Source organism: Panthera leo, chromosome E1, assembly GCF_018350215.1.
Source record: "Panthera leo isolate Ple1 chromosome E1, P.leo_Ple1_pat1.1, whole genome shotgun sequence".
Classification (NCBI taxonomy): Eukaryota; Metazoa; Chordata; class Mammalia; order Carnivora; family Felidae; genus Panthera; species Panthera leo.
In genome coordinates, this window is record NC_056692.1 from 13,313,841 (window position 1) to 13,341,609 (window position 27,769).

The 27,769-nt window shown below is 48.9% G+C and overlaps 2 protein-coding genes across 11 annotated transcripts in view; one reads left to right on the forward strand and one right to left on the reverse strand.

The window, feature by feature from the left end:
- On the reverse strand, positions 1–18,059 carry CTNS (cystinosin, lysosomal cystine transporter). Of its 8 annotated transcripts, none has more exons than XM_042917360.1 (12): positions 17,739–18,059; positions 15,128–15,207; positions 11,131–11,209; positions 9,470–9,554; positions 6,233–6,336; positions 5,987–6,118; positions 5,118–5,217; positions 4,915–5,034; positions 3,702–3,872; positions 1,730–1,847; positions 1,332–1,446; positions 1–993 (listed from the first exon to the last, which is right to left on the reverse strand). In XM_042917360.1, the coding sequence occupies exons 2-12, from the start codon at positions 15,186–15,188 to the stop codon at positions 945–947; spliced, it is 1,134 nt and encodes a 377-aa protein (XP_042773294.1). In that variant the 5' UTR covers positions 15,189–15,207; positions 17,739–18,059; the 3' UTR covers positions 1–944. The 8 variants fall into 8 exon arrangements, with proteins under 8 accessions (XP_042773294.1, XP_042773297.1, XP_042773295.1 ...); XM_042917363.1 differs by having other exon boundaries at positions 17,665–18,059; XM_042917361.1 differs by having other exon boundaries at positions 17,541–18,059.
- SHPK (sedoheptulokinase) overlaps positions 17,447–27,769 on the forward strand; it is a 25,512-nt gene continuing 15,189 nt past the window's right edge. Inside the window, exons 1-2 of one of the 3 annotated variants that reach the window (XM_042917352.1) lie at positions 17,447–17,597; positions 24,155–24,296. In XM_042917352.1, coding sequence (XP_042773286.1) covers positions 24,263–24,296 — 34 coding nt within the window. In that variant the 5' untranslated portion in view covers positions 17,447–17,597; positions 24,155–24,262. Of the gene's footprint in view, positions 17,598–17,807; positions 17,877–18,312; positions 18,550–24,154; positions 24,297–27,769 lie in introns of those variants that run through there. The other 2 variants (XM_042917351.1, XM_042917350.1) reach the window with 2 other exon arrangements.

A 27,769-nucleotide genomic window follows, 5' to 3' on the forward strand; every position in this document is an offset into this window, starting at 1 on the left:
GAAACAAATCAGGTTTTAATTAAGGATACAGGCACCTCACATTGATCTCGTAGTAAAAAAGTCTTGAGAGTGAACTGACAAGGCACATCCTGGGACACTCCCCTCCTGCCACAGGAAGGAGAGCTGCCTGGGATAGAAGAGAAGGGGGTTTGGAATAAAGGTTGGGCCCATGAGGATTGTGTGAGGTGGTTTCAAGTCCGTATGTCAGGCTCAGGCTCCTGAACAGCCAAAAAATTGGTGAGGCTCAGGTAGGAATCTGGGGGAAGTGAGGGAAGGGGGCCAGTTTTCCCCTGTAGGGGAGCTACACTCACCAATTGGCAGGTCTTACAGGCCTCTAAGGCACAGGTTTGTGTGTGTGTGTGTGTGTGTGTGTGTGTGTGTGTGGGCGCGCGCGTCCATCCCATACTCCAGATGCAGGATGAGGAGCAGTTGGAGGGGATTACGTGGGGCCCCAGACTCTGGGAAAGTGGAGGTAGGCAGAAGGTGAAGAAATTAAGCTACTTACTTCCAAAACATCCCTCAAAAAAATCCAAAAGGGGTTAGTGTGATAAAGATCCAGAGGGATTGGGCATAAGCCTAGCTCAGAACCAATCTGTTGGGCACTTCAAGGCTCAGAAATACAGTTTCTTTGCCAGACCCTGGCCGGGGCCACCTGCGATTAAGTTGTGGGAGTTGAATTACGTAGGAGTGTCAGGACGGTGAGTGCTCAGAGATTGTGGCCTTCAGAGAAGGGACCCCAAAGGCCTGACCCCAATATCCTATCCCCTCTGCCACCAGCACCAGCACCTCTGAGTCCACTGGCCACGTCACCAGGCTGCTTGGTCTCTGGGAACACGGCAGTGGCAGCAAAGCGCCCTTGGTTCACAACTGCAGGGTCAGTCCTTCAAGCTGCTCCCAGAAACACTGGTTGTTTAGGTCAAGGCCTTCGGCTCCAAGCTCAGCACTCAATCCTGCCTGGGACGGCTGTCAGAACCCGTGTGTGCTGCCTGAAGCCTTAAAGAAAATAAAGACGGTGGCATCAAGATGCAGGAGGGCCAGATGCCTGGCCGGCAAGGCCTGGGAAGGGCCGTCAGCAGTGTGGTTTTCCGTATCAGAGCAGAATCTGGTGTCTGTCTCAGAGAGAGGTTCCTCCCCAGCCCTGCCTGGGAGAATCCTGGCTGAAGGCAGGCTGGTTTGCGCATAAGGCGTTTGGCCCCGAGGAAGAGAGCGCTTCAACACTGTCAGCACAAGGCGCCAGCCCTGCACTCCAGACTCTGCCCCAGCCTTCGTGGCGGGCGCAGGGCCTGGGCCATTTATGCTGGGTCCCTGGGTGCTAGTTCAGTTGGTCATACCCTGGTTTCTTTCTGTATAAGCAGAAGTGCTGAATGAAGAAGACAATATCGAAGAAGATGGAGAAGACGCCGAGTCCAAACTTGGTTGGGTCTCCAAAGATCAGTGTCCACTGGTCTGTTAATAGCCACAGGGGACAGAGTTTGGCTTTAAGTTGGCAGCTCCTGAAGCAGCTGGAGCATATGGGGCTGTGGGGGTGGGGGGGTCCTCATATGCCCAGGAAACCACAAATCCTCCAGCTGCCAAGGCCCCTAGGTAAGTCTCACCTTGGGTGTTGGGATTGGCTTGGATTCCCAGGCTGAAGGACTGGGGGTCAGATGGAGGGGTGTCCCAGGAAGCCTGGCCCCCACCCTGTGCCTCCAGCCCGCTGAACGGGCAGGCAGCCTGCTGGCTGACTCACCATTGTTGTAGGACTGGAGGAACATCTGGAGGAGGCTGAAGCTGCCCCCGGTGAAGTCCAGAAGCACGTTACCAATGCTCCAGCCCTCGGTGCTTTTGTAGTAAAAGTTCATGTAGGCCTGAGTCAGACACATGGGCAGACATAAGGTCGGCAGTGAGGGGGCTGAGTGGCTGCCTCATGCACCTTGTGACCGCCACTCTAAACAAGAGCAGCTCTAATTCCTCCCACTCATGTGCTTGGGCCTCAGCTCCAAAGAACACAGTGACCTTTGGGCTCTGACAATCTCTGCCAGCAGAGGAAGGAGTATGGGCGGGTCCAGGGGGTCTCATCTGGGTGCACGGCCAACAGCCCTCCTCCTCCCATCCCTGCACCTAGCAACTGCAAAGGAGTGGGGGATGTTGCTTCTCCATAGTCTTCATCCTTTCCTGTTCTGTGACAAAACCCTGCCCTGGTTTTCTAGCAACTGATTTTTCTTCTCATCTCCATTGAAGGGTCTTCCTAAACTCAGCCTGGACTTCATGTTGTGCTTATCAACATAGGCTAGGAGTCTGATTGTCTGGTCTGGTACCCCAGCTCCACCCCGGGAAGGAGGTTATCTCGGGAGAGTTACTGGAGTTCTCTTAACCTCAGTTTCCCCCATCGGTAGAGTGGACTGGACTTCCACCACAGCTCTGGCTGGGCTCTGGGGACTCCGCTTCCTAGGTCTAGTGGGTGGGTCTACGTGGACATCCCCCCACTTCCTGCCGCCGCTGCCCCACATCCTTCCTCCAACACCAGAACCCTCTGGACTTCTCTGACTGGGGCAACCTCCCTATCATCCAAGAGGGAGGGCATGGCCCCTGTGGTGGTCTTCTCTCAGCCAGCCACCTGTGAGTTCCCCTTTGTCCTCTCCCACCCTCTTTTATGCTTGCGGCCACCTCTCCAGTTTTGGGACAATTCCAAGCGTCTCCAGGTGGGGCTCCTGCCTCCTAGACTGACCAGGCCCAAGCCTTCCCACACTCAGGAACTGTGGCCCCGGTTCCCTCAAGACCTATCCCCCTCAACTGCGAAGCCTTCTTCCCCAGCCCCCTAGGGCCCTCTTAGTTTCAACACTGCTCAGCCAGCAAGGTCTCCTTGCTGCCACCCCCCCCCCCCCCCCCGAATGCCCCCTCCTCTCTCATCCACACAATTAAGTCCTGCTCATCCTTAAGGCTCTTGATCTGTTTCCGTGCCCTCCAGGAGATGGACCTTGACTCTGGCAAAATGCTATCCTTCCTGAGCCCAGGAAATACAAGCCTCCCTGCACCAGGGAGACTGAAAAGGGGGCTTTTGCACTGGAAATGGGGTAGGTTAAAGGAGGCCCTAGATTCAGGGGTGGAGCCCACCATTAGCAGCTATTTCACACCTTCCCCTGTCCTGGGCCATTGGGCTATGGGGCAAGATGTGTTTGACTCTAGGTCTCTGCATCTGAACAGGCCTTAGTACTTGAGGGAGCATGCTGAAGGCCCCTAAAGTGGACCCTGGATGAGACCTCTGAGGAAGGCATCTCTGGATGGGAGATGGAGGTCAGAGGTCGCAGCCCCGGGCCACTTCCTCTCACTTAATCTTTTCCAAGTATCCGGCTGCTGCTCTTCAGGGTCATCAGTTGTGCTAACAGGGGGCGAGAGTAGGGGGCAGACGAAGTCATTAGGAAAGACTGGGATGGCGAGAGAAGTGACCTGCACAACCTGACTCTCAGAGTGGAGCATGAGCTCAGAGAAGTCTCCACTGACTTCCTCAGGCGATTCCTGGCTCCAGGGAGGAGCAGCAGTACTTACGGCCGGCTTTCTGCCTGGCCCTGCTCTGGCTGCGCTCGTGGCTTCCACTGCAACCTTCCATTCATTCATGCCTCCTCACCCCGGCTACGGGCTGCCCCGTGGGAGGACCTGGGGTCTGTATCTCATCCCTCTCACTCTAATGGCCATGTGCAAAGTAAGGAGGGCCCTGGAGGTACCTGTGGAAAATACTTGACCAGCGTCACCGCGAGCTTGATGTAGGAGAAGCAGAAGAGAAACCGCAGCCACGTGGTTACCCCGACTGCAGCCAAAATCATGGTGATGAGCACAAAGAGCCACGAGAGCACCAGGAAGCTGATGGCAGGCCAGGACACGTGCTGGCTGCCTCGCTGAGGATGATGGAGAGAGGGAAGGGAAGGGGATAGGTGGTGGGGGTTGAGAGTCCAGTGCCAAGCACACCACTGTCGCTATCAGGATCTCTAGTTCAGTCATTCTTGGACTTTCCAGAGCCCATTTGCTTCTTGTTCCCACACTGCAGAACGGGTACCTCTCAGAGGCCACCAAGGGCTGGGAACGTGGCCCCCAACACACTGGAGGCCTGGTGCCCCATTCCAGCCCAGACTTGTTCCATGATCCAGGTGGAGCCTGATCATCTCTGGAATCTATCCCTCACCCCTACCTTTCCCCAAAGCAGGTCTCCTTCACCAGGCTTCACAGAAAGGTAACCTAGAAGGTCCGTGACAGTGGGAACCAAGCAGTCCCCGGCTGACCTTGCATGTGCAAAGGGAACTCCCTGAAGGAAACACTGCACCCACAGGGAAGTGAGAGAAGACGTGCAGGTCAGTGATCCCCTGAAAACCGGCCTTATGGTGCCTTCTTTGCTGAGGCACTCAACAGCCCCCAGCAGTGCAGCGGAGGCCATTCTCCTCAGCCTGGCACTCCAGACCCTTGGACCCCTCAGGAGCCTGCTCCCCTCACCGGGACCCTGAACCCCAGCCACAAACATCTGGTCATAGTTCCTCTCACTGCCCCCTGGCCTTCAGAGTTCTGTCCTCCCACTGGGGCCGCCCCACCACCACGGCAACATCACTTATACTATGGACCACAACTCAGAGCCACTTCCTTGACGCCCTCCCCCTCCTCTCTGGTTGTGTCAGGGCCTCCATGAGCTGCCCGTGTCCTCCCGTCCTACTCAACTCTCAACCCGCTGGGTCATCACTGCCTCTGTGTCTCTCACCCCACACCTGGGGGTCCTGAGGGCTTGGGCTCATGGGTGTTCCCTGTGTCCAGCATGGGGCCGGGCCTCTTATCTCGGCCCCAGTAAGCAGATGCCGAGTTTCTGTGTCTTCTATAAAATAGGAGGTATGGGTGGCGGCTGGTGGTGGTGGGTGTTGGCACCTGAGGTGGGGTGGGCACCAGCTCATCTCTCACCTCGTACAGGAAGCACTGCACGATGATAACCAGGGTGAGGGCGACTGCGTGCAGGCTGAAGAAGACGTCGTTACTATCCACGGGGTTCACTCCATTGGGGTACTTGAGGAAAAACTGCTCCTGTTTGAGGGGTTGGGAGAAGCCTGGGGGTGAGGTGCAGCCAAGCTACCAAACAACCGGGGCCAAGCTGCAGTGGGCATTACCTTGATGTAGGGCACCCAGAAGAGGCCAATGTTGAACACACTGTAGGCCACAAAGCCTGTCAGGTTCAGCGCCACGAAGTCAAAGCTTAGACCAATGACACTGGCATGGGAGCGACAAAGAGACAAAGCAGGGTAAAAGGTGAGACTGGAAAGATGGGAGGGGACAGAGCTCCCAACACATGGGGAGGAGGGCCCAGCTCTCCCAAGGAGAGCACTGTCCTCAGGCCCCTTTGCACACCACAATCGATGCCACACTATCCCACCCTCTTGGGAACCAGTGTCCTCCCTCCTTCCCCTGTCTCTGCCTCCATAAGCCCTGGCCCGGAGGGAAGTCTGGAGGCCTCCTTCAGAGAGAAAGCATCTCCGTCCCTGGCTCCCAGCTTAGCAGCCCTATGAGGCCCATGTGGCTGGGGTAACTGCAGGACAGCTTGGGTCCTTGCTATGCAAAGACACAACTCCAGGCCCACTTTGTCTTTAAAGTCAGGGTGGGGTCGCTTAACCTCCAAGGCTGAAGGACCCAGCTCTAGCACTGCAGCAGGACTTGACACTAATTCCTGCAGGGCTGGATGGACCAAGAACCGCAGATGTGGTAGACTCCTCCCTCCCAGCACATTCTCTGCTTCCCTGAGAAGCCCCAATTCGTTGCTTTCACAGGGAGGGGCTGAACTGGGCCACAGACCAAATGCCTAGCACTGCAAGTCCTGCCACAGGCTCTTAGAGCTTTCATACTGGACAACTTTCTAGAAAGGGCAGGAAGAGAGAAGAGCCGAGGAAGAAAGTCTGAACCCATGCTGCCTACAGCCTCGCTGGGATGCCTCCCATCTTACCAGCCCCAAGTGACTGCAAGTAAAGCTCAGTGAGTTGGTTACCTTTTCCGCCTCCAGTTGGTGATCACCTGAGGGTAGAAGGAAATGGACCAGGCCACAAAGTAAATCCAGCCAATCACCTGGTTTATGATGCTAACGATATTGCTGTGGACGACCAAGAAGCGGATCCTCGGGCTAGAAAGAATTTGGGGATGAGCGGAGGCTGGGCTCGAAGGAAGCCCCCATGTGCCCAACGATGCCCGCCTCCCATCTCATCATTTAAGCCTATGTGGGCTGAGGCCAACCTACCCGGTCTGGTTGGAATGGTTTCCGTGCAGATAAGCAGTAAGTTGTCCAACATTTTGAGACGTCACTTGAAAAGAGGAATCTGTCACGCCGGGAGGCACCACAACCTGTTAGGAAAACTGAATTCGATCCAGTGCTACATAGTTATTGGGACCTGAGTGTCCAGCTCCAGGCTCCACTCTAGGAAATAGTGGGACGGATCACACACAGTTCGGACCTTCCAAGAGCTTACTAACAAAAGGGAGAAACATTGGACAAACTACCCCTCCCCCAAGAACCCCCTCCCCCCACCTGTGTGTTAGACTTTCTGAGCAGAACAATAGCCCTGCCCTCAGGCCTCAACTCCCAGGGAAGGTGGGACAGCTCTCCTCTCACTAACCATGTGATCTCAGGCAAGTTATTCAACCTCAGTTTGCTCACCTGTACAAGTGGATAACAGAAGTGTCTACCTTTCAGGGTTGCTATGAATGACATAAAGTCCATAAATACTATGTCTGTTATTACTTCTACTTCTGCTATTATGGAAGGCTCCTCAATATCCACAAACAACATCTGCCCCACGCCCAGTGTGGCTGCCAAGTGACAAAACAGAAGAGGTACAATCAACAGACACTTGTCAGGGAGAACATTCTCACCCTCATTTCTGATAAACATTTTATGTTTATCAAAAGTTCTCTCCAAGAAAGAGAGAGGCTTGCCTGCAACATCTGATCTCCCAGTCATTTCCTTGGATACTCTCAAATCCCCCGAATGTGGCAGGGAGCAGGATGATACCTTTGCTGACCCAAACTGTCTCCCCCTCTTTGCTCCTTGGGTAATGCTCTGGGCCCCACACCTCCACCCATATCACAGGCGTTGTGAGGATGCAGTCATTAGAATTCAGTGGCTTCTTTATGAGGACCCTGGAAGGACTTTATGTTTTTAGCATTAGAAATCAGGGGGCTTTGGCGGAACAAATAAAATGGTATGAGCGGCTGCCGCAAAGCCCAGAGTCTAATTCATGGCCCACCTCTTGCAAGCCACGTCCTCATGATGCATACTACTTTTGGCTATTTTTTTCTTATTTTTAACAGGTTTTCTTGGCAATGTTGTTTGTATATTTGTAAGTGGGCCACTACGTCCCTTCAGGAACTAGGAAGGAAGAAAACTGGTCAACTGGAAATCAACTGGTACAGGGCAGAAGGAAATCATAACTACCACTTTTTTTTTTTTTTTTAATTAATAAACTTTATTTTTAAGAGCAGTTTTAGGTCCACAAAATTTACCACTATCTTTCACTCTGTGCTTTTTTTCTGCATGCCAGGTACAATCCTAGACATTTTATACTCGCTATGGCTTTTAATCCTCATAACCCTTGTCAAGCAGACATTATTAACCTTATGTCTACAAGTGAGGAATCTGTGATGTGCTGGGTGGGGTACCTTGTCCAAGGCTCATAGGTCAGGCCCCTAGTTCTAACCAGTAGTTTCCAAACGCAGGAGACAGGACTGGCTAGAGTTGGATGGGAGGGGCCATATAGGTTGGCTCCTGGAAAGTGGGTTGGTACTCATATGGATCACTCTAAAACTGGATTTGACTCCCACCATTGATTTTTTTTTTTATTTATTTATTTATTTATTTATTTTTTAATTTTTTTTTTTTCAACGTTTTTTATTTATTTTTGGGACAGAGAGAGACAGAGCATGAACGGGGGAGGGGCAGAGAGAGAGGGAGACACAGAATCGGAAACAGGCTCCAGGCTCCGAGCCATCAGCCCAGAGCCTGATGCGGGGCTCGAACTCACGGACCGCGAGATCGTGACCTGGCTGAAGTCGGACGCTTAACCGACTGCGCCACCCAGGCGCCCCGATTTTTTTTTTTTTAATTATAGTTGACATACAATGTTATCCACCATTAACATTTTTATGAAAGTGAATTATAACATATGTGCAGAAAAGTTTACACATCACAGCTTGATGAAATAATATCCACAAACCAAGATCAAGCACTCGGGTCAAGAAATGGAACACTTCCAGCATTCAGAAGCCCTATTCGGCTCTTTTCCAGTCACACCTAAGCCCCAAGGGGAAACCACTATGCTGACCAACACCACAGATTTGCCTTGACTGGGTGTGCACTTTATGCACAAAGAAGCATACAGTCTACTTTACTGTGTCAGGCTTCTTTTGCTTAAAATGATGTTTGACTTTCACGGATTTCGAAAAGATGATACTTTTACTTAGCAGTCTGACCTGAAACTAGGCGATCAATGTCATTCCTCAGAGTCTAAATTTGATCTGTGGATCACGCCAGACGTCAGCTGGGTGCCACAACCTGCTGTAAGAACCACCAGGCTTTTCTTACCCTGCAGCAGGCTTCATACCCCAGGGCAGGAGGAAGTGGTGAGAAGTGGCTCAGTCTAATGAGGCGTGGTGCTCACCAAAGGGTGAGAGGGGACTCCCTTCCCACACAAGGCCCTTCTGGGTTGACAGGCTTTATCTGATCGCATGCTTTAGTGCCGTTTTCTTGCCAGGGGCCTCAGAGCCAACTTGCAGCCCATTTCTACAACCACACAGGGCCTGTGACATGCCTCAGAGTTATCCCTGCATTTATTTTGTCTTTTTTTTTAAACCACTGTTTATTCTCTACATTATTCTCCCCTATTGGTATTTTTTACTTAGTCAATTTGTAATTGGCTCAAATGTTGGTAAGGTAGAAGCAGTGTGTATATTAACATATAAATGCATAAGGGCTATGAATCGTGATCATTAGACAGCATTTGGCACTGATTTTTGGAAATAACACTCAACCAATGGAATCTCAGAATAATGCTTTGCAAACTTCAGTGTGGACCTAAATAATCTGGGGATCTTGCTCATACGCAGGTTTTGAATCAGTAGGTCTAGGATGGGGCCCATGATTCTGCATTTCTAAAAGGTTTTCAAGAAGGGACAATAGTATTGGTCCACCAATACCCTCTAAGTAGCACAATTTTAGAAAATCATCATATGAATTTCTTCTACGTTCCCAGGACCATTTTTGCCTCAAATTTCTTACCATCACTTTCCTAATTCCATCTATGTGGCATAAAATGCCCATCGTCAAAGAGACCAACAAAGCCAAAATCAGAGATTTCGAGAATGATGGAACAGGGGCGGCCCACAGTATAAAAACAAGGTGGCCTATTTCTACAGGTACGCACTTAAAGACTATTTTGTTACCCAGCAGTTCCCCACCCATCAGTTAAAATTCATTACTTACTTCATCAGGGAGCTCAAGGATAGTAACATTTTTTGAACGAAATGTGATTTGAAAAGTGATCACCAAAGTTGCATTTAACGGATGCCTGTGGAGGACAAGAGTCTGATTACTACTGAGAAGCCGGACACTGTGAGATCTCAACCAACCCTCTCGATTTCACATAGGCCTGTCACTTCTCAAGCAATTAGCATTAAATGTGCTATGTGCTAGGTCCTGAGTCTCAGACAGGTGGGGTCCTTGCTCCTTAGGAGCTTTCTATCTGTATTAGGAGACAAGAAGCCCATGGGGGCCAGGTGAGACCCTGAGAAGGTGGGGAACTGGCTGTGACTGCCAGAGGCCAACAGGACCATGCCATTTGCTCTGGTGGAGAAGGCTTCCAAGGACTCAATTGTGAGCAGGGATAGGTGTGTCCCTAGAAAGCCATGAGATGTGTCTGATGGGAGTAGTCGGTGGTGTCCTCAAGTGTGGATGTACAGGCCTGGAGTTAATTTGGAAGGCTATGGAATGCCACTCAAGGATTCTGGAGAGGGACGATGTGGTGAGGGGATGGCCTGTCAGATTTATAAGGTATCCACATAGAGAGGTGGCAGGAATTGGGACGGAATGCAGGTCTGTTAGGGAGCCTTGCTACCAAAGCTTTGGTCTGAGATCAGACTGCCCAGGAGAGGTAAAGAAAAGGCAGAAGGGCAAAGAGTAAAGGACAGGGTTCTAGACCTTCATCCTGGGGAATCCTCCTGGCTGGGAGGCAAGAGTAGAGAGAAGCAGTGAAGAATATGGAAGAGGAGGCAGGCTCTCTGGCAGTCTGTACTCAGCCAGCACCTCACCCCTAAACCAGCAAAGGTCAGCAAGGAACACTCTCAGACAAGGCTAAGCATGAGGGTTGCCATGAATGGGATTCACCCAGTATGTTCACTTCTGCTTTCAGGAGGGATCTCAGAAGTGTTGGTGAGCAGCTCAGCAACTTGCCCCCTGATCTTCAGGGCTGTCATCAAATGCTCAGAGCCTTGGGAAGGACCACCCTGAGGTCTGACATCAACTGCTGGTCACTTAAGGACATCTCTCAGAAGGGGAAAAGGTTCACGTCTCTATGGAGAATCCCCCTTCCTCCTCTTCTGACCAGAAACAAGGATTCAGCGGCTGGTGGGGAAAGACTCTAGGACCTCAATCTGCAGACCACCTGCTATCGCCTCTCTTTCTCTGGCTTGTCTTTTGGTTTTTGTTTTTAAAATTTTATTTTTTCAAGAGAGAAGGGACTTGATAATACCATATAGAATACCATATAGCATATCCACTGACCCTTCTCTGGCTTGTCTTTTTCTAATTTTTATTTTGAATGTTTACTTATTTTTGGGTGGTGAGGACAGAGCATGAGCAGGGGAGGGGCAGAGAGACAGGGAGACACACAATCCGAAGCAAGCTCCAGGCTCTGAGCTGTCAGCATAAAGCCCGATGTGGGGTTTGAACTTGTGAACTGGGAGATCACGACCTGAGCCTAAGTTGGACGCTTAACTGACTGAGCCACCCAGGCACCCCATAGTTTGTCTTAAAGTGAAGAGGCAAAGGCATCACACTTGAAATATGAATGGAGCCAGGGGTCAGCTCTGACCCAGCCACAGGGTGAATGAACTCAGCTGATGGTAGAGTTGAGCCCGGGAACTTACTGAAGGGTGATGCTGATGTTGGCCGAACTTCCATTTTCCAGCTTCACAGTGGGAGGAACAGTGAGATCGACTGTCGACTCTGGAAGGGCCCAAACCAATGACAAGCCATCAGGTCAGAGAACTCAGGCCCACAAGAAAAAGCTGAGACAAGGATCCCTGACATCTGAACTCATGAGCGCTGACTCACAGCAACCCCCATGTTCTAGGAGAAGATGTGGACGTCCTGGGGGGCATAAGTGATGGACCTGGAAACCTGAGCCTTCATTACATTCTTTTCCCTCTGACACCAGAGAGACAGAGGCAGACACAGGCCTGAGCAGGAAACAGTGTAGCTTCCTCTTTCCCACACCAAGAAGCTCTGGGGCTGAGTTACCCAGAGATAGGAGCCCCAAAAACTGTCACGCAGGAATTCAAGGATCGATCCGGGACTGGAAAATGTGGACTTGAACCACCTCTTCAGATGGGAAAGCACAGGGGTCTCCTCTGTTCATGGAGCTAAAATGGCCCTGTAGAACTGCTCCAGCCCCTTCCTGTACTCTCAGAGACACACAGGGCTCAGCTATCCTGTTTCTAAAGAACCCCTTTGGGCTCCATACTAACTTAGCTAAACCCATTCACTGATCCCCTTCCTGAGGCTGACTCTGGGGGCTGGAGAATGGTGAACACCACAGTCTCACATAGGGATTTCTTCTTGGCATTAAGGTGTTGATGCAGGATAAAGTAGACAAATAGGCCTTGGGAGTGAGGGCGGAAGCAGGTTGGGAAGGCCAAATACCCTAGAGCAACCTGGCTATAGAACCAGAGTGAGCCAGCCTCTCCCCGACCTCTTCCAGTGTTCTTTGGGCAGCCCACACTCACACCCCACCCCTACTCCCAGGTGTGCTCAAAGCCCCAGGCACCTGTCCACCTCACCTCCCTTACCTCGAGGCCTTCACGGTTATGCAAGGGCTAAGGAGTGGTCACTAATCTAGACTGGGCAGGAAAGGGAGTCCACAGGGGAAAGAAGGAGCTCAACTTGATTAAAGAGGGAGCAGCTGTAGGCAGCCCCAGGTTTCTCTCTCCCCACTCCCCTCTGGGCAGAAGATGAGGAACTGAGATCTGAGATTTTTAGGTGTTCAGATTGGAAGGGAACATAAAAGTTCCCTAATTTAACCTCCACTGTCTGATCCCATTTTTCATTACTCCTACCTGGAAGGTGCTCTTCCTCTGCCTGAACATCTCTAGGAATAGTAACCTCATCTCCTGCAAAGGAATTGGCTAGCCTGGAACTTGTACTCCCGGGCCTGGCTCTGCTGCCTGGGGCCCCTGAGGGGCCCACATTAGCCCTGCACACATGAATGCAGACCCAGGCTCTGTCACCTGCATCTGCAAGCCTCCAAGCTGAGACTCCCACAGTCTGAGGTCTCTAGTTCCATGCTCTCAGTACAGCTGCCTGGCTGAGTGCCGCTGAGTAGGTCTGTCCCCATGCTGGCCCTTTCAGAGGCCAAGCTTCTCAGAGCTGAGTAAGATGATCCCTCCCTTAAGTGTAGCCTCAGGGCCTGGAGGCGGCTTTGGCAACTCTGCCCCTTTTCCACACTCTGATGTCAACGCGAAGCTTTGTTCTGGGCTTGTTCTGGGCTTGCACAGCTGGGGGTGGGGTGGAGCGGGGTGGGGCAGTAGTGTGTAAGTCCCTGATGTTACTTTCTGTCTAGAGTTGAGGGCCACACTAGACAAGCAAAACCACTGACGAGACAGTGCCCAGGACAGGGATACTGAAAGTGAGGCCAGGCAGCTACCCACACCTCTGGGTCCACCCATAAGCTCTGGTGCCCTAGGGTTCTGCTGGGCTGTGGTCAGGGTGAGTGAGAGATCAACATGCCTTTGCTCATCCACAGTCTTTGCATTTTAAAAGAGGAGGCTGTGAACTCTCATAGAACCACATCAGGGAATGTTTACTCTCCCCTCACTTAGAGCGAGGGAAGACAGTGGCACTTAGCAGCTGACAGACTGGGCTCTGAAGTCACACGGTTCATCCTGGCTTTGTCACGTCCTCGCTGTGTGACAATGGGTAAGGTTCTGAGCCTCTATGGGTCTGTCTTTCCTCACCCATAAAATGGGGAGAATGGCACTACATGTAACACTGGTGTTTGCGACCCACCCTCCACATGGCCTGAGTGCTAAATAATTGCTGGTGACCATTCTCGTCATCATTTAAACACTGCAGAGCATTTTTAAGCCCAAGATGGAAGGCAGTTACAAAGCAGGCATCATATCCAGGGAAAGCATATTTTACAGTTTGCCCTGGAGGAAGAGTCTCTGGACACATCAGAATTACCAAATAAGTCTTAATGAAACCACCCCAAGTTTCCCCTGAGAAAAACCTGGGTTTTTTTTTTTTAAGAAATACTTGTTGGCACCGCCCACTGTGCTCCCCACCCCACCCACTCTGCTAACACTGTTAACCCATTCTCTAATTATTGTAACAGTGAGAGGTGGGTATTCTCATTTCCAATTCAGATATAAGGAAACTGAGAATCCCAAGAGGGAGTGTCTTGCCCACACGGCTCAGTGATGGAGGCAGGATTCAAACCCAAGTTTCAAGCCCAGGTTCTTGCCACTAGGTTGTAGTACCTCAAGATTCCACCCGGAGAAGTCAGACACCACAAACTCTGAAGGCCAATCATCTCATCCAGTCCTGGACGACCGACGCCCAAAGTAAAGAGCAGACAGGCAAGGCAGAATGAGGTCAGAAACCCAATTTCACTCACTTGATTTTATGGTGGCTTCCACCATTCTTTTTCAATGAGATTCAGGAAAGGAGGTGAAGTAATAAAATGGAGCAGGGATACTAGGCAGGTTCCACCTTTGCTGTTTTCTAGCTCTGTGACTTTGGGGAAGACTTTTACCCCCTCCTGGGCCTAAGTTTCCCCTCTGTTTAATTGAGATGGTGGTGGCTGGATATGCTCTTCTCTCCTAAGGCTTTATCTAAAGCCTGCTAATGCGGGTGTGACATACACTTCAGCCTTTTAGGCCCCGAGAATATGATCCCACAGGTCTGGGGCGGGATTCTGGAATCCGTATTGAGGAACACCAGGATGGTGCAATCTTCCCTTTCTTGGAAATTGTTTATCCACAAGGTGTGACTGCAAAGTAACATGACTGATTGTTTAATAAACCTGGAAGAGCCTTCAAGAGGCCAGATAACTGTAATGGTACAGCCACTGTGTACGGTTGGGAAGCCTCTGCAGGATTTGTATTGCTTGTATAAGGTTCATTTGAAATTGTTAGGGATTTGAAGATATCCCTTAAATAGCCTTGCTATTGTCCCTTGACGATAGCCAAGCTGATGATCAAAATAACTGGCCTGCCATCTTAGGAGTGCTAAACACTTTCTTTTCTTTTCATGAAGGAATCTCAGCAATGTTTCAGGCAGTAGGAGAACTGACAGAATGATGCAGCCCTCTAAGGGCCCTGCTCTGAAGATCAAGCTTCACAAAGATGCACAAACCCTAAGGCATCTTTCGACGACCAGCCTGCGTTCTGTGAGGCCCTACCCCTTCCTGGGCTGCGGCACCCTGTTCCTCGGTTCCTAAGAGAAGGTCTTTTCATCTTACCAGGGGATGCCAGGCAGACTCCTCAGGTATCTGAACCTGAGAGAAGAACCAGGTACAAAAAGGTGGCCACCTCATTTGCTTCTGCGCATCTCCCAGGACCCACATAATTCCTCTGTGAGGTCTACAGGGCAAGAAGTTGTCGGAGTTCCACAGTTTGACTTTGGTGACATGGAAAAGTAACAGGGACCCTGTGAAAAAGGCCAATTATCTTGGAACCGTCTGGCTCCCTGTCAAACTCCTGGACTCCAGACCTGGGTCTGCTCCATCACCGAGTGGTCGTTTGGCCACGGGCAGGCAGGCGCATGCAGTCTGGACAATCCTAAGCCACTGGCTACAAACAGGTCAGGCCACTTACTCTATAGCACCATCTCCCTCTTTACAAAGAGGCCCATTTCTAAACTTACCACATTTCTCTATGAACTTCAGGGGAAGAAGGATAGAAATCATCAGCCAACTGTTTATCATGTTCTTCAATTTCAAAGAACTAGGAAAAAGAACACACAGCAAGAGAAGTTCAGGTTAAAGTTGGAGCAGCTCAGCAACAAGTGGACAATATGCCATTTGGAACCATGGCATAGACAGTTCATAAAGGACTTTCACCTCACACCTGTGACCTCATGGGCTTTGTATCACCAGCTTAGAGGAGGAGACTCTAGGGTGAGTGGGTGTGAGGAGACTTAGTTTTGTTTGATATGTGGGGAAATGGGCTCAGAGAGGCTAAGCGTGTTGTGTAAGGTTCCACTCTGAGGAAGTAGACAAACACTGAATTTTTCCCCTCTTCAACTGCTTCTTGCAACCTAGTTAACGAAAAGAAAGAATGCACTCTTCCCGGTTGAGGGTCCTTTTTTTCAAAAAGTTATTCACACTGTAGTCAGATATTTGACTTTGCGAACCTAAAACCCTTAAGGAAATTAATTTCATTCCCCGTCCGGAGACAAAAGCCTAAGGGGCTAATGCCACCAACTGACATTTGGTTAAGTCCCTCCAGGACTAGCAGGGATCACTCATGATGGGGAGCCAGTGAGGGACAAGGCCCTGATTAGCCCAGGAGAAACTCACTGGTGAAGCGAGGGAGATGCACTGCATAATACCCATAATCCCCGACGCACAGCAGGTGAACCATGTGTCAAGATGGGGCAGGTCAGCATGGATATCTGTAACTTGGTCTATACATGTTGCCTTGGCACACAGAGCCCAGGCCTTCCCACCTGACAGCCTCTGGGGATCCCTGTGGGGACAGCTAGGAGAGGTCTGTGTGGAAACATCCCTTTGGTTTCAGTTTTCCCAAAAGGCCTCAAGGAGCCTCCTGATACACCCCTCCCTTCAAATAAGTCTTCCTCACTGCTCCAGCCTGCCTGACTTCTGCTTGTCCTTGCCTCCTCCAGGGGCCTCTCTGCCTGATGCAGCTCCCTTTGACTGTTAGGTCTTATCTCCGGAGCTTTTCCCCTTGCTGGCACTGACCTCCTCTCTCTAGCCTTCTCTGGAGGCCTCGCCTTTGGCATCCCTGTGCCCTCTACCACCCACTTTCTGTACTGTGACCTGTAGGGAATTGCTCTCCTGTGTCTGGAATGACCATGCATCTCCCATTCACTCTTGCCACTCTCTGCTCCTCACACCTGCCTGTGTCCTCAAGTTCAGGATTAAGAATGTCCCTCAGGGTAGAGTCTAGATTTTCCTCTGGAAATCAGATACAAATCAGGCCTAACCAACTCTTCTCTCATCCTGCAGGAATGGAATGTGGGCTGAAAAACTCAAATATTTGGTTAGCAAAGGTCTCCCAGGCTCAGAGGCTGAGATACCTTGGAAGAAAGACATCAGGACAGATAGACATTAAGAGGTAAGTCGATTAAAATGTGAGAAAAAGGTCAGATTCATAGCTACACACTAAAACTATGTCTTGTGAATGCTGCAAGGTAGAAATGGAGAATTTCATGACAATGGGCTCAGTCAGGCATGCCCCTCTTCCTGTGTTAAGGTCTATCTTCCAGGCCTCACTCAGATACCACTTTAAGAGGTCTCTCACTCCCAAACCATCCATTCCAGAAGAAACCTGTGGCTAGGGGTCTCCAACTCCTGTCAGGTATCTGATTTAGTCCTGTCAACTGTTTTATAACCTGGAATTTCTTGCGTCTCCTCTTGAAGAATACAGAAAGTGGCAAGGAACGTGTACCCTACAGACAGACTGCACAGGTTTGAACCTGAGCTCCCCACTTATTAGCCGTATTACTTTGGGGTGCTATTTAACTTGAGGAGTCAAGTTTCAATTTCCTAATGTAAAACAGGGACAGTGAGACTACATCATACGACTTTTAAAGGAGATGAAAAGTAAAGCATGGCTTGTGGCCTTCCAAAGAGCCACAGTTCACAAACAGAGTTAATTCGTGGTATTAAAATTTCATGGTGGTGGGGACAGTCTGGTTAGGAAAAAAGACCGAGAAACAAAGTTGTAAAATGATTACTGCTGTTGCCTAGGGCGCCTAGCAAGCTCTCATAAAGCATAGGTGTTACTTTTTCTCAATTCTGTTGAAAAGGCAGGGCCCAGTCATTTGTCATCCTTTCCTCCAGCCTGAAAGCCCCGGGATGCAGGGCAGGGTCTCATCATACCCAGTTCCCCAGAGCCCAGACCCGCGCTCAGCACATCAACTGGAGTTTCTGGAAGGGCCTTCTCAGCATCTCCTCTCTCCAAAGTAGACTGCAAACTCCGCGACCTGGATTCAGGCGGCAACTAACCAGAAGGCGGGGAAGGGGTTCAGACTTGCACTGGGATAGAGCCACCCACACCGCCTCATCAGCCCAACGTCCCCTGCCTCTGCTCACCACCAAGCGGGCTTTTCAACCTCGAGGCTGTCCGGTGTCTCGAGGCCGGGACTGCTGGTAGGTGGTGGAGCCCTGGCGCGGCTGGGGGGGAACTAGATGCGCTGCAAGATCTCAACCGACTTACTGTACCAGTCTTTAGCCCTCTGGGGTTCCGTCTGGGAAATGGGGGGAGGCTGTTGGGGCCGCGCCGGCTCTCACCTGAGATCCTCTAGGCCCGGGGAACCCAACACACGGCACGCAGGAGCCGTTTGTGACTGCACCCGCTTCCCCCGGCCGGCTTGACTTGGGGTGAGGGCGGACCAGAAGTCACCGGACTCCAGCCACCTGATTCTCCGGGTACAGATTTCGGCGCTATGCACTCTGGGAACTGTAGTTTAGTCGTAGCCCGACCATCAGGAAGGGTTGGGGGCGGAGCAGAGGGGCGCAGGCGTCTTGGGAGGGATGAGGGCTCGGGTGTGAGGGAAGATTAAGCCCCTTTTACGACACAGAGACCCCTGGAGCGCCCAGTGCCTGTCGGCGTGCCCTGCGCTAGTTCGGTAAACGAAGCCCGGGCAGCGCTGCACTGCCCTGGAACTGCTGCCTTGCAGGAAGGGCCTTCTAGGTCCCGCCTTCCATAGCCTCTCCGCCTATAGCCAGGGCCTGCCATGAGGGGTGGCGCGGGGCTCCGCTTTTCTTGACCAATGGGAAGGCGAGAGGCCTCCATGTTGGTGTGGCTGAAGGATTGGCAGGAGAGGCCTCGCGTCGGAGCCTTGAAGCCGGGTGGAGGGTGCGGGAGGGGGCGCTACTCCTCCGACGTCAGCTGTGTTGCGCTTTGAAGCTTTGGCAGCTTCGCCCTCCGACTATGGCTGCACGGTCGGTCATTCTCGGTATCGACCTGGGCACTACGTCTGTGAAAGCGGCCCTGGTGGAGTCCGCGCCCGGCGACCCATCCGGGTTCTTGGTACTGGCGAGCTGTGCCCGGGCTGCGCGGGCCGAGGCAGCGGCCCAGAGCGCTGCGGCAGGGCCCCAGGTGAGGCAGCGTCCTGGAGTTGCACCGCCTCGGGGAGCCACTCTCTTGCTCCTCAAAGGAGGCCTCCCCCCACCCCTTTTCTGCAAGGAAGTCTCCCCGATTTCTCCAGCCTGCCTGACCTCTGCCTGTCTGCTGCAGCTCCCTCTGATCCGTTAGGTTTCTTCCCGGTAGCTTTCCCACCTGCTGGCACCGATCTCCTTCCTCACTCTCTGGCCTCTGGTGTCCTTGCTTATGGCGCTGTATCCCCGTGCTCTCAGCCCTCCACTTGACCTGCGGGAAATTTCTCTCCTTGTGTCTGTGGAGTGACCTCAGGCCTCTCTTGTTCTTGCTGTCTCTGCACCTCACACCTGCCGGTGTCAAGTTTAGGATTCAGTTTGATCCCCAGGGCAGAATCTGGATTTTCCTCAGGAACTAAGAGGAAGAATCAGGGCGAAAGAGGCTCTTCTCATTCTGCAGGGGTGGAATGTGGACTGGGGAATTGAAACACTTGGTCAGAAAAAGACACCAGGTTCCAAAAGCTGAGACACCTTGGAGGAAGGACTGCAGAGACAGAAAGACAGGAGAGAGAAGCCGATTAAAATGTTAGAAAAAGATTGGATTCATCATTATACTCAAAACTAGTGTCTTGTGAGAGTTACAAGGTAGAAATGGGGGAGAATTTCACCACAATGAGAGCTCTGGGTTCAGTAACATCATCAGTTCTTAGAACTGGATTCCATTAATTCCCTGAAAAAGGTAGATTCCATTAATCTACCTGGAATCTAATCTACCTTTAATCTAAAACTGGATTCCATTAATTTCCTGTGTTCAGTTAATTGACAATAGAAATTAATATGTAGGAACTTTCTGTGTAACCTTTGGACTTTTTTTCCTGGATCTCTGCTTGTTCTCCTAGTTGTAATAGGAGGCCTCTAAGGCCCCTTCCAGCCACAAACTCCGATTTTTCTGGGCCATACTCCCAAGAGCTTGTTTTTCACAATCTCTTGCCAGTTATCTGGACTCAGTTGTTTACAGTTCAGAGTCCGTCTTGCTCAGAAACATTTCAGAGGATAAAGATTACAGGAGCACTTTGCATTTTCATTTTTTTTTAAATATATGAAATTTATTATCAAATTGGTTTCCATACAACACCCAGTGCTCATCCCAAAAGATGTCCTCTTCAATGCCCATCACCCACCCTCCCCTCCCTCCCACCCCCCATCAGCCCTCAGTTTGTTCTCATTTTTTAAGAGTCTCTTATAGCCCTTTGCATTTTCATAGAGACTTTCAAAATTAGTTTGGTTGGGGCATCAGGATACTTTAGAATGATTATTTCACCTCATGGACTGTGAAACGGGGGCAAATTCAGCTCTGACCCTGTGGGGGTGAGCAGCTGGGATTAGAGGATGTGAGTTTAGGCAGTGCCCTTTCTCTTGCAATAGGGCCACTTCTTGAAAACTGCTTTCTCAGCTTCCCCCAGCGTTCAGCAGGCTGTTCCGTGTTTACAGGCACACAGTGTGCCACACCTGCCTAATGAGGGGTTTCGGAGAGGCCAGTAATACCCCCCTTGCATCTTCCATGTGTGCTTTGTGCTCTGGGACAAACGGCATTGCTGTAATTTAATCTTTAGCAGAATTTCTCCACCCTGGCACTGTTGATACTTGGGTCAGATGATTCTTCGTTGTGGGGAGCTGTCCTGTGCATTGTAGGATGTTCAGCACCCCTACCTACTACATGCCCGTAGACCCTTCCTACCCAGTTCTGACACCCCCAAATGTCTCCATATTGCCAAATGTACCCTAGGGGACAGAAACACCTGGTGTCCCTGTGTTCTCTCTATGTCCATACTTTTCATTCTTAAGAAGTATTGTGTAGAACAAGGCCAAGCTTGGCAGCTGTATAGAAAGTCAGGCTTTTAGGTGTTTGCAACCTTAAAATACCAGGATTTTTGAGTGAATCTCTGTGACCCTTTCGGAGTTAGTTTTTCCTTTCTGGGCCTCAGTTTCTTCATCTGTAAAGAGGGGTGTGGAGGAGGAGGGTTGACTTGAGTTTCTAAGTTCTGTTCTCAAATCTAAAGTTCTAGGATTTGATCTGGATAGAGTGATTGATAGTCTGAACCAAGAAATGGAGGCAGCGCCTTTCCTGTTACCTTGTGGGTATGCCCATTGTTCGAGAGCTACTCCCTCATCATACTCACCACTGAAACTCGAACTAATTGCTGAACACTGACTGCCTCCTTGTCTTCGCTCCCACCTGGCCCATTTCCCTCCTTCACCGTCCCACCCACACAACTCACACACCAGTGGGCCCATTTTAAACAGTGGCTCCTCTGTCCTGGGTTGATATACCAGCTGGCCATGTGGGAACTCTTTAAACTAGCACTGTCCTGTAGAAACTCTAGCTATGAAGCTGACCCACACCTGGAATTTCCAGTTCTCTAGTATTAAAGTAAAAAGTAACAGCTGAAATTAATTTTAACTGCATATTTTATTTAGCTCCCTGAATCCAACAAACTATCATTTCAATATATAATAATGAATATAAATTTATTAATAAGGTATTGTGCATTTTTCATACTAAATCTGAAGTCTGGTATGTATTTTACACTTGCAACACATCTCAATTCAGTGCCAGCCATGCACCTCCTCTCTGCTGGGCTCTCACTGCCCAGCCAGTTCTGCTGTAGTCTCTCCCATATACAGTCTCTTTAGGGTCTGGGGCTGCCTCCTCAGGAAAATGATTTGTGTTCCCTCTGCACTCTTTTCCCCATTCTACTCATCCTCACCTTCCTTTTTTTCTGTTTCTTTGTTCACGCTTGTTTGGAGCCTAGAACTGCCCCTGCCCAAGGCCAGCAGGCTGACGGACAAGTGAGGGGTCTGTTCCAAGGAGGGGGAGGGCTGTGTTCTGCCCTGGGCAGGATAGCCTGGGGCTTGAGGGCTCAGTCTTCAGATGCTTTTCCAAGACCGGAAGCTTTCTCAGTTCCCCAGAGACCAGACATTTATTAAGAACGGAGCCACATTTCTCTTCTGAGTTTTCCAGGGGTCCTTCTAGTTGTTAAGCTTATTATACCTTGAGGTGATTTTTGTGTGCCAGAAACATTGCACTTTGGTTGAAATCAAAGTAAGTATTCAATTTACTAAATTCAGAACCCTAGTTCTTAAACTTTTAAATTTAGGTTATAAAGCTGGTTCCATTTATAAGTCTAACATGTCACTATCATTTTTGAGGGCCTTTGAATAATACTTAATGCTATTTCAGTTAAGTATCTTAGTTATACAGTATATAAATATATATATTTATATATATAGGTAAATATATATTTATCTAGTGTATAACTAAGATACACTATATACACTAGATAAATATATATTTATCTATATATAGATTTATATTTATATTTTTTATAAATAAATTTATAAATTTATAAATATTATATTTATATATATTTATATTTATATATATTTATAAACCTATCTATCTATCTATCTATATATTTAGGTACTGTAGTTGCCTGACCCACAGCTTTTCAGAATACTTAAATAATTCTTATAAATCTAATAAGTTAAATGGATAACTACATAAACTTTAAATGCTCTTATATGTTTAAAATCCTTTTATAAATATACAGTAATGAGATTTGAACTTATAATTACAAATCTAGATCAGTTACTCAATTTCACATTTTAACTTGGAGTTGCGGAGGTAACCTAGGCCAAATTCTCTTAAACATATAAATTTACCTAAAATACCAAATGCTCAGATTTCCTTAAGCACAAATGTTAATCACATAGGTATGACTCTTTTAAACATGCATGTTTAATTCTTGATCAAGGAAGCAGTTTTGTCATCTGGGTTGCTTTTCCAAGTCTATATATTTTGGTGGCCTCCTTAGCTTACTGAGACTTCTTACTGATTAGAGGCATCTCCTGGGATGGGATGGGATCTTGGAGTCTGATTTCTAGCCTTTAACAGAGACTTCATAATTTAGAAGAAGAGATGGTCATGGAAACCTAAATTTTTTGGTGTGAGTCACCTACTTTTGAAGTTATATTAGTTTCTACCTCCCACCCATCTGGATGTACTGCTTGATTGGATTTGGCATTTCATTATCTCTAAGATCCCTAAATGTGTTTTCCCATCTGATTCCAGACATCTCTAACTTTTTTCAAATCCTGCATTCTATTCATATTCTTGTCTCTTAAGACCACTGGACCCAGAGATATTAGCATGCTATTTGATTATGTTCTTAACTCTCATGACTTTGTTTTTCAAGGTTATTTTGCCTAGACAAGTTTGTAAGGAGGCAAATCAGGGGAAAAGGCAAATCAGGAGAAGATGGTCCTGACTTTCTTGAATCTCATTTCCACCCCTAAAAATCTTTCTATACTATCAGTCTCGTTCTGGGTACCTTATCTCATTGCCTAATTAATATTCTGAAAACACTGCTCTGATGATGATACTGTCCCATTCAGAAAGCCCCAAGGGCTCCCCATTGGCTTTAGGAGGAGCCCCTTACTCTGGGGCTCAAGGTCTGCCATTGGGCTCAGCCTCTCTTTTATAGCCTCATTTCCCACCACACCCTTGCATGGACCATCTCACTGTTGCTGTGCCCAGGTATTCTCTGGGCTTTCTTCTTGCCTGCCTCCCCTAGTGGATGTTTTATTCTTTTTTTTTTTTTTTTTTTTTTTTTGGTAAGTTTATTTATTTATTTTGAGAGAGAGAAAACACGTGCGCAAGTGGCCCAGGGTGAAGGCTCGTGTGTGAGAGCCAGGGAGGGGCAGAGAGAAAGGGAGAAAGATAATCCCATGTGGGCTTTACGCTGTCAGCACAGAGCCTGATGCAGGGCTTGATCTCAGGAACCGTGAGATCATGACCTGAGCCAAAATCAAGAGTTGGACAGTTAACTGACTGAACCACCCAGGTGCGCCCCTGCCCCTCCGCCCCCCCCCCCCCCCCCCCCCCCCGCCCCGTTGGTGTTTTGTTTCCAAGTCTAAGGCCTGGCCCTAAAGGCACTGAGGAAATGTTTGTCAGATGGATGAACTAAAGTCCCAAGTAGAAGCAAACACTAGGGCTTGTCCACGAGGCCTTTCCTGGCTACACCTTTCCTTCCAGGTTCCTTCCTGCTGTGTTCCATCCTGCCCTTATCCCAATCCTCTGTGTCCCTTGAGATAGACCCTTAATTTCTCCTTACATCTTGGTCTTGTGTTTTCCTATCCTTAATGTTAGACTGTCAGTTCCTATAGGGCAGAGGCAGTGCTTTTCTCAGCTCAGACTTGCCCACAGTAGAGGGCAGAGTCTTAGCCATTTTGGAACCTCATCTGCCCCAGCACCTCACCTGTGCGGGGAGGGAGTGGAATCTCGTCCACCACATTCCTACTCTAGGTGCTGCTGGAGGTGGTGGAGAACCCTCAGTCCCACATGTCATCCGTGAGCCTAGTCAGCAGGTCCTGGAAGTGACCCCAGTGGAATTAGCTGGGCAGCCGCTACCCAGGAAATCCCTTGGGGCCTCTGCCCTTCCCCCCTCCCCCCCCCCCCCCCCCCCCCCCCCCCCCCCCCCCCCCCCCCCCCCCCCCCCCCCCCCTCCTGTCTGTGTGCCACTGCCTGACGCGTCCTGTTCTGTTTCCAGGGGCGGGAGCAGGATGTAAGCAGAATCATCCAAGCCCTAAATGAGTGCCTTGCTGCCCTTCCTCAGCAGTTGCTCCAGGAAGTCTGTGGCATTGGAGTATCAGGACAGATGCATGGAGTCATGTTTTGGAAAACAGGCCAAGGTACGCTGGGCTCCAGGGATGATCATGTGCTTCTAGCAACCACTGTGGAACAGCAAAGTGCTGCAGGAAGGCTCTCTCTGAAGGATCGGGTCACCCTGCAGTAGGAATGGAATGGCACATATTGTCTCTTGTATTTTGTGTACGTCCTGTATGTTGTGTACCTCCTATCTTGTACAAATGTGTAATGAGTAAGTGAACTGTCCACTCACACACCGTCCATCAGCAGGGTGAGGGAAAAGAGTGACTTGTCTCTGATTCTCTGTAGGATTCAGTGGAGTGGATTTTCCACAGCTTTCTCTTTTGTGTCAGGGTCTCAGAGCATCAAAGTAGACAACTAAGAGATTAGTGTGGTTATAGGAGATGCCAAGACACAGTGGAAATACTTTTGAATTTGGGCATAATTTTTGTTGTTTGTCATAATCACAGACATTTGTGATTTTTGAATTCCAGGGCTTGTCCTTTTTATGGGCTCAAGTGCTAAGAATTATTTAGTTGGTTGCCTTATATCTTAAATGCCACAGTGCAGGTGACCTGTTCTTTTTGGCCTCTAGGAAGAGACTTATTAAGCCAGCAAAATAATGATGAGTAATTTACATGCCAGATGTTGGGCTAAGGATGTTACCTGCATGATCACATTGAACATTCCTGACATCTTCATGATATAGGTTACATTATTGTCCCCATTGTGCAGATGAGAAGTGGAGGTTCTGAAGTTAATATGCCTGGGCTCATATGGCAGCAAGTGGGGACTCCAGCTTTTGAACCCAGGTTGGTGTGACTTCAGACACTAAACTTTTAAAGGCCTCTTGGAGAACCAAAGCTGCACGAGGGTGCAACAGTTCAATGAAGCCAGGAACTTCCCAACAGAATGTCTGAGGAAGGATTAGGATATTATGAGCTCCTATTACAGCAAGCATTAAAAAACTTTTTTAACTAAAAAGTTCTATACAGACATAAAAGTAGGGAGTATTATGGACCAACACACACCCATTACCCAGCTACTTTACTGCAGGGTTTTTTTTATTAAGGTTTAAAAAATTTATTTTGAGAGAGAGAGAGAGCATGCACGAGCTGGGGAGGGGCAGAGAGAGAGGGAGAGAGAGAGAAACCCAAGCAGGCTCTGCACTGTCAGTGTAGAGCTGGATTCAGGGCTTGATCTCACGAATCGGGAGATCATGACCTGACCTGAAATCAAGAGTCAGACATTTAGCAGACTGAGCCACCCAGGCACCCCCTACTGTAGGTATTTTAAGTAGAGGATGGATGGCTACTTTGGGGGCTGTAGTTAAGGGGATTTGAACACCAGATTCACCCCTTTTTGCCTGGAGAGTCAGTGATTCCAGTTCCCCGGGGCCAAGTGAGTGGTGACCTGCTTCTCAGCAGCATGACTGGTGTCTAGTGATGCATCCTTTGATCAGTTCCCAGGAGGGGCTGGGTGACTGTAGAAGCCAGTGTAGGACCTCTTGCTTCTTCCCTCTTCCTCATCTGCCTGTTGTCAGGCTGGCTGGGACCACAGGAGCTGCTTGGCTCCAATCAGTAGCAGGAGGAGAAGGCCAATTAGGATGTTAGAGCTGACCTCTCAGAGGGAGTCTAGGTTGTAAAAACTTTTTAAACTCCTTAATTTTGCATTAACGAGAATAAATGTCCTTTTAATACTAAAACCTGTCCCAAAGAGGACAGCAGAGATCTAATGATTGTGGTCTGGTCATCTGCCTCCCTTTCTGCCCATTTCCTGGACTCTGTAACAACCACACAAACCATTGCCCACATTGTTGGAGAGAGCTGCTTAATATTTCATTGAGTCAGCCCACATGCCTCCTTGCTTTGTTTTCTGCTTCTGGGAAGGAGGGAAACCACTATTTGACGATGGTAATACTTGCTTAGCAGAGTTGAGTGAAATTGTACTTGGGATCAAGACATTGTGTTTTTAATGGTGGCCATAAATCAGTTTAGCTTCAGTACCTACAGTGAATAAGGCTCAGTACTTGACCCCACGGGAGACGTAGAAACTAGCAGACGAAGCCCTCACCTTCCAGGGCACACTCAAGGCAGTCAACACAGACAGGCACCAGTAAGCCGAGCGGAGAGCTAATTGCTTCCATGAGGGCACAGGCCAGCCAGCGGGGAGAGGAAAAACAGTGAGAGTGTCTTCTGAGAGGCCTGTGGTTATGCCTGTAGACTCCATTTTGAGGGTCAGTAATAGCAGGAGAGAAGTGGGCATGATAAGACCAAGCTAAAAGGCAAGCGGCTGACTGGGAGAAAATGTTTGCTTGTGTGAATAATATGGGTACATATAAAGAAATAAGGACAGAGAAAGGACAAATGGTCCTGTGGAAAATGGGCAAAGGATACCTATAGGCAGTTCCTAGAAGAGGAAATACAAGTGGCTAATAAGCATATAAAAAGAGGCTCAATGTCATTAGTAATTAGGGCAGGGCAGATGAAAACAACAATGAGAAATCATTTCCACCCACTGAGTTGTAAGAAATCAAAGTCTGAAAATGTCAAGGTTGGGAAATGGGGTGGAAAATTGATATTTTTAAATATGGCCGGTGGTAGTATAAATTAGCATGGCGGTTTGGAGGGCAGTTTGGCGGGGGCCTGTTCCAAACAAGGGGGCTGCTGTGACTCAGCAGCTTTGCTACTTGGTATCTGCTCAGGAAAATTACTTTACCATGTATGTGCATAAGGAGGTGTAATCACGGTCGTTCATTACCTTGTTATGGTAGCGAAAACTGGCATTTAAGCTCTGGGGAATGGATGCATAAATGGTGGTATGCCCAGGCTGCAGGAGGATGTGCAGTGTAGTCAAAAAGAATAAGGTGCATTCACATACACTCACATGGAAAGGCCTCTAGAACATTTGCTGGATGTTAAAAACAACCCCTAGAAGAAGAAATATAGTACAATGCTGTTTGCTTAAAAAAAAAAAAATAGACAAAAACAAAATAAAGTCAATCAAGCCAAACAAAATATGTTGTGTGAGTGTGAAAACTTGAGATAGTTCCCCACAAGTGCTAACAGGGACAGGAGTGGGGCCAGGACTCAGGTAGGGGTATAAGCGGACCTCTGGCTTTATCTGTAATAGCTGAACATCTCATACCGAGAATGCATTCACTTGTCACTTCTGTAATTAAAAAATTAAAAATATATCAATTCTTTGCCGAGAGAGAGAGAGAGAGAGAGAGAAGGAAGAAAGAAAAAAGTTAACAAATATCAGACCAAATTCTGAAACAGAGTGGATTTGAATCTTGGTTCTACCATTTAATAGCTATGTGACCTTTGGCAAATTTTTCTTAACTTCTCTCTGCTTCATTTTTCTTGTAAAAAGGGAAGAATTATCATGCCTATATTATAAGGCTGTTATATAGATTAAATGAATTATTTTTGAAGTGCTTTGAAGAATACCTGGTACATAGTAAGGATTCCATATTTGTTTTCTCATACAAACAAAATAAAACTTAGTCAAAAAA

What these genes read in the sequence shown, in the direction of transcription:
- CTNS (XM_042917357.1), bottom strand. Translation starts at nt 6,952, where the DNA reads ATGACTGGGAGATCAGATGTTGCAGGCAAGCCTCTCTCTTTCTTGGAG. An exon ending in ACCAACTGGAGGCGGAAAAG is followed by an intron (nt 5,218 to 5,986) that starts GTAACCAACTCA and finishes CTCCCATGCCAG; the next exon opens with TGTCATTGGTCTAAGCTTTG. An exon ending in TTATACAGAAAGAAACCAGG is followed by an intron (nt 994 to 1,331) that starts GTATGACCAACT and finishes ATTTTCTTTAAG; the next exon opens with GCTTCAGGCAGCACACACGG.